General features: G+C 56.8%; 1 protein-coding gene across 1 annotated transcript; it reads right to left on the bottom strand.

Annotated features, from left to right (window-relative positions):
• Positions 1-606: 606 nt before the first annotated feature.
• On the bottom strand, positions 607-5,287 carry KIAA0040 (KIAA0040 ortholog). The gene is made up of 2 exons (XM_065745028.1): positions 5,109-5,287; positions 607-1,841 (listed from the first exon to the last, which is right to left on the bottom strand). The coding sequence occupies exon 2, from the start codon at positions 1,742-1,744 to the stop codon at positions 1,409-1,411; it is 336 nt and encodes a 111-aa protein (XP_065601100.1). The 5' UTR covers positions 1,745-1,841; positions 5,109-5,287; the 3' UTR covers positions 607-1,408.
• Positions 5,288-8,273: the final 2,986 nt, after the last annotated feature.

Below are 8,273 nucleotides of genomic sequence, written 5' to 3'. Positions count from 1 at the left end.
TTATTTATTTTCTTTTTTTTAGAAAAAAAAAAAAAGCTAGAAAAATGTGTTTTGATTTTTTTTCTCCTCCTCCTGGTGCATGGACGCTTTGGGCAGTGCAGTTGTGGGGTGGCACTGCAGAGAGCAGAGCTGTGTTTCTGTACCGTGCTGCCCTCCGTGCTCCCATGGCTGTCACCCCGCTGCCAGACACATCTCTTTTGCTTTTGTCTCGAGATGCAGAGCACAGTTTAGCCCAAAAAAATAAACACCTGGGTGGGGGACGGATGCTTCTCTCCAGGCCTGAGTTTTCTACCATTATCCTTCCTGTGCTGGAGGAGGACGGAGTCGCTTATTGCAGTGGTCATAAAGTAAACTGGAAAATAAGGCACATATGGGGGCAATTTAAAGCCCTGTGTGATGAGGGGCCTTGAGGCGGTCACCAGTGCAGCCAGACGTTGCCAAGCCCGGTGACGTGATGTTAGCATCACCACCCTGCTGGAGTTGCACAACCCGGGATGGGTGGCACAGGGAACTGCCAGGAGCTGGTGGCTTTGCCAGGAAGAGAAATGAGGCTGGAGGAGGAGGTGAGGATAGAGAGGGAGCTGAGTGCAGGGTCCAGCTGTGCAGGAAGAACAGGACGTATCCTCCAGCAAGTCCCAGATCATGGCTGATGGCCACGAAGCAGCCAGCAGTGGTGTGTGCTTGTGGGTGTGTGCATGCCAGCCACGTGTGGCACAAGGAGGACTGTGCTGGGAAAGTGTCTGCTGCTCCAATAGCAATTTGCTGCACCAAGCCCTGTAACAGAGGGGCCTTTGGTCCTGCTCTTTAGTAGTCATTCAATAAATAACACTAATGACCGTAGCTAAGCCGTTACACAGCGTCAGCTTGCGTCTCTGCTCTTGCAGTAGCATAAAGGTGATGCTGCCCTTGCTGCAGTATGGTGGGCTCTTTAAAAGCAAGTCTGTACAAAGTAAGTCTTTTATAGGAAGATTTTTTAGGTGCTGGTGCAAAAGGGCCGGTCTTGCAACTTCCTGGCTCCTTCCTGCCTCTGGGCTGAGTGGCAGCATGGCCTTCTGCTTTGCTGTCTTAGGTTGGGACTTGAGGTTTCTGAGGTTGGGCTGAGTGCATCCTGCAATACTCTTATTGCTTTTGGTTTGGGGGCTGGAGGGCTGGGACATCTGCTCTGGACTGTAATGCTGCGCTCGGCTTGCCTTGCGTCCCCAAGGTGAGAGTGAGCATGGTGGTGTCCTTTGCAGAGGTTTTCACCCTGGTGGGGGCAAAAACCTGTGTCTGCAAACCTTGTTCTGTGCCAGCCCTGTGACGCCCTGCTGATGGGCTCAACCTCTTTTCTAAGTCACCATACAGTGGCAGCAGTTCAAGCATCTCCTTGTAGCACAGCTGGAAGGACAGGAGACATCAGAGCTGGTCGCTAGATAGGCAGGGACGGCCTCTTGTCCAGCAAGAGCAGCTTGGGCTGAGCCGAGATCCACAGGTCCTCCTCATCCTTCTTCTTCTTCTTCTTCTTCTTCTTCTTGTTCCTCTCAGCCTGCAGCTGCCCGTTGCTGCTGGGGCTGTCCCTGTTCCTGCTCTGTCTCCGCCAGTGGGAGAAGCAGCAGTGGCAGCAGATGAAGATGGAGGCGATGAGGACGACGAAGGGCAGCCCCAGCAGCACGGCCAGGCAGACGGTGTTGAAGACGCCCTCCTTGTGCTTGGTGCGGACAAGTTCCAAGATGGAATTAAAGAAAGAGCTGATCTTCTGCTCCATGCTGGCTCCTGGGCAGGATCCCTCTTTTATGGCTCCTCAGGGTATGTTTGACTCCTGTGAGGAGCTAACAGGCTCCACGAGCAGCTCTGGATGGTGCCTGCAGAGACAAGAAATCACTCAGATCAGCTGCCTGTGCCCTCGGCGTGGTTTTTTTTCCCCTCAGAGCTGCCAGTGGGGTGAGAAGACTGTGCCCACACAGTCCAGCTGGGAATCACACCGTGGAGGAGCATTTTGTGGCTGAGAGCCTGCAGGACCCAAGCAGATCACCCGTGGCTCAGGATGGGTGGACTCTGGTCCCTGGAAAGCAGCCTCGTGCCCCCCAGGGGCTGTCTGCAGTGCCCAGGCTGAGAAGCCTCCATGACTCACCTGGGAATTGCTCCAAGGCTTGGGCAGGGCAAGAGGAGCATTTTTGTGGTGTGACGTGAGGTTTTCCTCCCCCTCAAGGAAGGAGGGGTGCTGCTGAGCCCCAGGTTTTTGGGGAAGCCCTCCTGCAATGGAGGCGGGCAGGGTAAGGGAGCTGCTGCCTCTACTCCAAGCCTCCCTCCTGTCCTGCTTGGAGGCCAGGCAGAACTCCTGGGGGTTCTGAGCCAAGAATTTGGAGGTCATTGAGTTATGAATTGTGCAGGGGGAAAGTCAGCAGGAGCAACATCAGGCTCGGAGAGTGTGTTTCACCCTGATTTGGCGTTTTACATCAGTGTCTCTTTGCTTTTGCCTTTGGGAGTCCTGCCCCACAGCCTCTCAAGGGAATAATGAAACCCCAACGTGCACCAGAGGGGAAGCTGAGGCAGAGGAAAAGGGAAGCTAAGACTTTCACAAGGCAGCAGCTCAGACATACGCCTAAGGATGTCCTAGAGGAGCTGCTCGCTTTCACCAACAGCCAGGCCTAAGGTGGAGAAGAAAACTGCAGCTCAGAGCCAACTGGCACCTGAGCTCTGTTTGCTGTAACCACTCAATTGCTGGCTCTCCTCCTCCAGGGAGCACCAGGAAGGGCCCCGAACTGAAACCTCCATCTCCACAGTGCTGCTGTTCCCTGCTCTGAATTGCATTTATTGCTGCAGCAGCACCTGCCATCTCCGGATGCTCCTGCACCAAGTGTTCATGCTCCTGCAGTGCTTCGGGTGCCCTCACTCCCAGCCCACCTCCTAACAACCACCCAAGCTATCTGATCCAAAAGAGAAACCAAAAGAGCCCCGTGCAGCCCGAAGCACAGCACCTGCCACAAGGAAGCAGCACCGTGGTGGGCAGCTCGGAGGCAAAAATCCTGCTGCCTCTCCACCGTCCACTTTGTGCATGGTTAAAAAGGGGATTAAAAAAAGCTTTGTTCCCAGGAGGGGTGAGAGAAAACCTCTGGGTGCCCATGGTGCTTCTGCAAGCAAAGGGCAGCAGGGAGCACTGAGAGCACTTCACTGGGCTGCGCCCTATCCCAGATTTCCTCCTCTCTGAGGCTGTTTTTAGTGCAGATGTCATAAGGTTAAACAGCCATACAAATAATCAGAGCAGCTTTCCCTCGGCCTGAGTCGTCTGCCTGAAGCAGGTTTGCCATCCATCCATAACGATCCTGACAGCTCCTATGCCATGCTTCATTCCAAAAAGCATTTTTTTTTCCTTCAAAAAGCGAAACAACAACGGCCTCAATTTCAGACAAAACAGGATGTTCAGTTTTACTCCTGCCCTGAGCCGCTTCGTGTTTACTGCCTGTAAACTTCAGGGGAGGGAAGGAGGGCTGGGACTTCCTTTTAAGCTGGTAATTAATTGTTTGCAGCGCAAAGGGAAAAAGAAAAAGCAAAGCAGAGGGAGCCCTTTGAAATGTTTCCACTTGGAAATGGGTCTGAACGCGGGTTGCTTCCTCTGCAGAGGGAAGCTGGCAGCTGGGACCCCAACCCTGCAGTGTGGGATGGTGGCAGCAAGGGGTGATGATGCATCCCTGCACAGCAGGGGCAGCCAGGCCTCCTCGTAGGGCTGCTGATTTTCAAACGCCGCGTGCATCGCCTTTTGTTTTGTGGATGAAGAGATGCCTGTGCGCTACATGAAGGGGTTCTTCTGTTGCTGGAGAAATAAATAGGAGAGGGGAGAGCAGGAAAACGGGTGCCTTGTTGAGCCTGAGAGTGCTGGGGTTAGCTGAGGCCACCCATCGCTAGCTCAGCGCCCGCCTTCCTGCCCGCAGTCCTTCCCTCTCGCTGCTTTTTAGGAAACTTTTGCTCTGCTGCCTGGTCCGGTGCTGCAAGAGCAGCATCTCCCTTTGGAGGAGGATGGAGGAGGAGAGCAATGTCCACGCTGTGATCCAGGATGGGTATGAGCACACGCGGAGCTACCAGTGGGAGGTCGGCATGTCTCTGGGCCAAGGACCAGCAACCAGGCCAGGAGGCACTTGGAGACAGGGCAGTGTCTGGGAGGGCTGCTCAGCGCCTGCTAAATGTGCTCTTTGTGCTGGGGAAGTGCTGGCAGTGCATCAGGAGGAGGCTGACAGGAGAACTGGCTCGGGAGGTCCTGCAGTGGGGCTTGGAGCTGACGTCTGCACCTCTCCTGCTGGGGCTATTGAAGGTGGGCGCCCAGCACGGCATCCTTGAATCCACCTTGGCTGGAAGCAAGCTGCTTTTAAAGGCAGGAGCATCTCTTGTGTTACAGAGGGTGGAAAGCAAGCTGGAGGGCACAAGCTGGGCACAGGGGACCCAGCAAAAGCAGCCTGACAGTGCTGGCTTGCCCACATCCGTGGTGCAGCAACCGCAGGCATGCAAGGAGCTGCAGGGGCCCTGCAAACGAGGCCAAGGGCTGGGAGCAAGGTGCCAAGGTGTGCAGTGTGTCACGGGCCCGTGAGCTCCGTGCTGCAGCTGGGCTCGCACACGGGACACCATTAGTTCTCCCCGTTTGCACCTGCAGATGGGAAGGAAGCGGGGTGAAGCCTGGGCATCGCAGAGCTGAGGTGGTGAGCAGCAGCAGCAGCAGCATCAGCCCCGCCGTCAAACATCGCAAAGTCACCCAGAACCACACGGGGCAGAACTTCGGCCCGTGCCCCCAAACACTGCGGGCTCCGTCCCGGTTACGAACGCTCCCGACGCGGCTGCGGCTTTAACGGGGTTAAAGCGAAAGCACGGGCTGACCTCGGCACTCACGGTGCACGAAGCACAGCACGGACCTGGCCCCGCACCGTGCCACAACGCCCACAAAACCCTCTCCGTCCCTAACCCGACGTCACCAGGACGGCGCGGCTCCACCTGGCTCAGCCCCGGAGCCCTCCCACCCACCGCGGAACGGGACGGCGTCTCCTGTGCCGGTGACACCGACCCGTCAGAGGTGGCATCCCAAAGCCTCGCACCCCCATCCCCGCACCTGGGCTCCCCGCGGGCGGCCGCCGACCCGCACCTACCTCGTCCCGCCGCGCAGAGGGAATGGGGCCGCCCCGCACCGCTGCCTCCGCCCCCGACCCGGCCCCAGCGGGGCTCCCCCGCTCCGCCCCGGGGCTGGCGGTGAGCACGGGCCCTTAGAGGAGGAGCCCGGACGGCCCGAGGGGAGCGGAGCTCACGGTGCGGTGCTTGGAGCCGGGCAGGAGCGGGGTGCCCGCAGACGGGACGGGCTGCGGTGGAGGCGGCTTCCCTGCAGGGCGGTGCTCGGCAGCTTCGGTGCTTTCCAGATGTGGTTACTGCTGGGTTTTGAACATCCCCACCCGTCCCAGTTTTTTTGCTTTCCTTCCCGTTTCTCCTTTATCTGCACACGAGGGGGAACCTGGATCCGCTGCAGCCCCGCGCTGGGGCAAAGCCCACACTTCTTTGATCCTCCTTGACGGGAAGTGACCGTTGAGTCCTTCATGCCCCTTCCCCAGCCCTCGAGTTTTGCCAGTGAGGGTTCCGGTTGGATGGTAGGAAACGTTTCTTCTCCAAAGCAGTGGTGAGGTGCTGGAATGGGCTGCCCAGGGGAGCGGTGGGGTCACTGTGCCAGGATGTGTTCAGGCAAAGGGCAGATGGATTTAGGAACATGGCTTCGCGGGCAGCATTGGAGGCAGGTGGGCAGTCGGACTGGATGATCTTGGAGGTTTTTTCCAACCTGAACAGTTCTACAGTTCACAGGGAGATCTGAATGCGAATGCAACATCCACAGCTCTGTCCAGCCCCGCATCCTCCGCTCTGTCATCTGCTGGTCCTTAACAGATGCGATGCAAGAACGTGAATCCCTCCTAACACGTAACCCTGCAGCAAGGAGTCCCACGGCTCAGCTACGTGTGGTGTTAAAAAAACCCACAACACCCAAATTTGAGGGGTTTGAACCCATCACCTGTTAGTTTCATTCAGCCTCCTCAGTTCCCTCTCAGGGAAGCTGTGGGGCCACTCTGACTCAGCAAGCACGAGTGCTGGGGATGGGAGCCACAAGGGTGTGATGCAGTGACCACGCTGGGGGGAGGTGATGGAGCTGGTGACAGGGATGTGATGGAGCTGGTGACGATGCTCTGCCCTTGGGCAAGATGCAGCCACTGCTGCCCAACCGAGCTCTCTGGGTGCTTTGTTTTCCAGAAGTAGCACCAACTCAGAGGAAGCCGTGACTCAGAGGTGGATGAATCACTCCTGCTCCGGATTACACGGCTTTTTTTCCTCCTCCTGGGCCTCCAGCACAGGCTGAGAAGTCCACGGAGACATTAGTGAGAATCTTTTTAAAGCTGGAACGAGACCTGAACATTTGGGGAACACTGAAGTGACCGGGGGAGAAAATAGTGCTGGAACACATCACTGCTCCACGAGCGAGGCTCTGAGTCCCACGGGACCATGGGATCTGGCAGCACATCACCTATTTTTAACCCAAAGCACGCAGTCCCTCAGGACATTGTGTTTTGAACCCAAATCTGTGCACTCTCACATCCTTTGTGCAGCAAAATGCCCCAGTTTCTCCCCTCCAGTGCAGAGCAGAGCTGCTGCACGAGGGCACACCTTCCCTCTGCTCTGTTTGCACACAGTGGCCCGGCTCAAAGTAAGCAATGGAAAACTCTGCTCGCAGGGAAACATTCCTCTCATTTTTCCCCGATGCTTCTGCCTTTCCCCTCCTTCTCCCCCTCCTAGGAAAAAGAAAGAAGAAAAAAAAAAAAAAAGGAAAAGGAGGCCGCAGTTTAAATGCTAAAAATAAAGCTGCCTGGTCTCTCGCTGGATAAAAATAGCAGCCCCTGGTATTTATTTGAGCAGCAGCAGTCGCCTTTCCGGCTTTGGAGCAGAACTCAGGAGGAGGATGGGGAGATGCTTGGGGCCAGGTGATGGGCACAGAGCTGCCTTGGGTTTGGGGCTGGAGGGCTTGAGGTCAGGCCTTCCTCCCCCTGGGGCAGTTCTCTAGGGGCAGAATGGGTCCCAGTGCTCTGGGTCTCATCTGGCTGCCAGAGAGCTGTGCTCCCAGAAGTGTCTGTGCCTCCGTTCTGCACCCGCAGCCCTGGGGATGCTGCTCCTGCGCTGCACGGGGCTGCCAGGCTGAGCAACCCCCAGAAAAAAGGAGGAATTGTTTGGGACGCTCCAAACAATTGGTGGTTGCTTTGTGCATGTGAACAGCAGCTCCTTCCTGAGGAAATCCCACGGCGGAGGGAGGTGGGGAGAGAGGAACCGCCCGCGGGAGCTGTGCGGGGAGGGGCCCGGGGACGGGGTGTTGCCCCAGCATGGAGATGGGACAGTGGGGTGCCCCTTCCCCAGCACCAAAATGGGGCTCCCAGCATCCCTCAGGGCTGGGCATCTTGGGGGTGTCAACCATGTGCATGGGACCGAGCGATGCTGGGACATGGGGCTTCCCACCCAAGGGCTGCATCCAACCTGGCAGGGAGCGGAGTCCCAGGGGTTAACGGCTCTGAGCGGAGGTGTGGTCGGGCTGGTTGGATTCTGTTGTGTTGTTGTTTGGTGTGTTTTTAGTCTCATGCTGCTCTGAACACCTGGTTTCTGCTGAGAGCTGCCAAGATTGCTTTTCTCGGGTAAAAATGTCCTTGTAACGGTGGCACATCCCACAGCATTGCACTCTGTCCCTCTGCTGCAGCTGAGCATTGGGCACCCCTTGGTGCCAGCACCCCAAACCCGAGCGCAGCAGAGCAGCAGCAGGGCAGGCCAGTGCCATTCCTATAACAAAAAGCAGGCACCATCTTTAATGCATGTTTTTATTATCCCACATTCAGCACAAAGCTTTGGGGCAAACAGCGTAGGACCTCAGTGCCTGGGGCCCTGATGCCGCCCCACAGCTCTGCTCTTTGGGGACCTTGCAGCTGGGGTAGGGAGGGAAATGAAAGCAAGATGCAAATTGTTGGAGGGGAGAGGGGACAGCCAGCCAGAGGCCTTTCTCCTGTGGGTGTTTCACCTCTCCCTGACCCCCTCGAGGGACAGCAGGTGCCTTTCTTCGGTGTTGCTCAAAGCTTTGCATGGTGCTGTTGGGCAGGCAGGAGGATGCAGCTTCGATATTTCTGCCTCGGTCACCATGGATATCCCCTATATCCTATATCCTTCTGAAATGGGTTGGAAGTGGCACAGTATGTGTATGTGGGAAAGGGAACGGACCATGGGCTGCCCTCACCTCTCTCCCAGTC

The sequence above is a fragment of the Cyrtonyx montezumae genome, unplaced genomic scaffold, assembly GCF_038088225.1.
Source record: "Cyrtonyx montezumae isolate F1298 unplaced genomic scaffold, pur_monq_1.0 scaffold_1, whole genome shotgun sequence".
Taxonomy (NCBI): Eukaryota; Metazoa; Chordata; class Aves; order Galliformes; family Odontophoridae; genus Cyrtonyx; species Cyrtonyx montezumae.
Note: the sequence above shows the minus strand (reverse complement) of the source record. Positions and strands in the feature narration are given on the sequence as shown.

Excerpts from the sequence above, each read along its gene's own strand:
- KIAA0040 (XM_065745028.1), bottom strand. The coding sequence starts at position 1,744 with ATGGAGCAGAAGATCAGCTCTTTCTTTAATTCCATCTTGGAACTTGTC.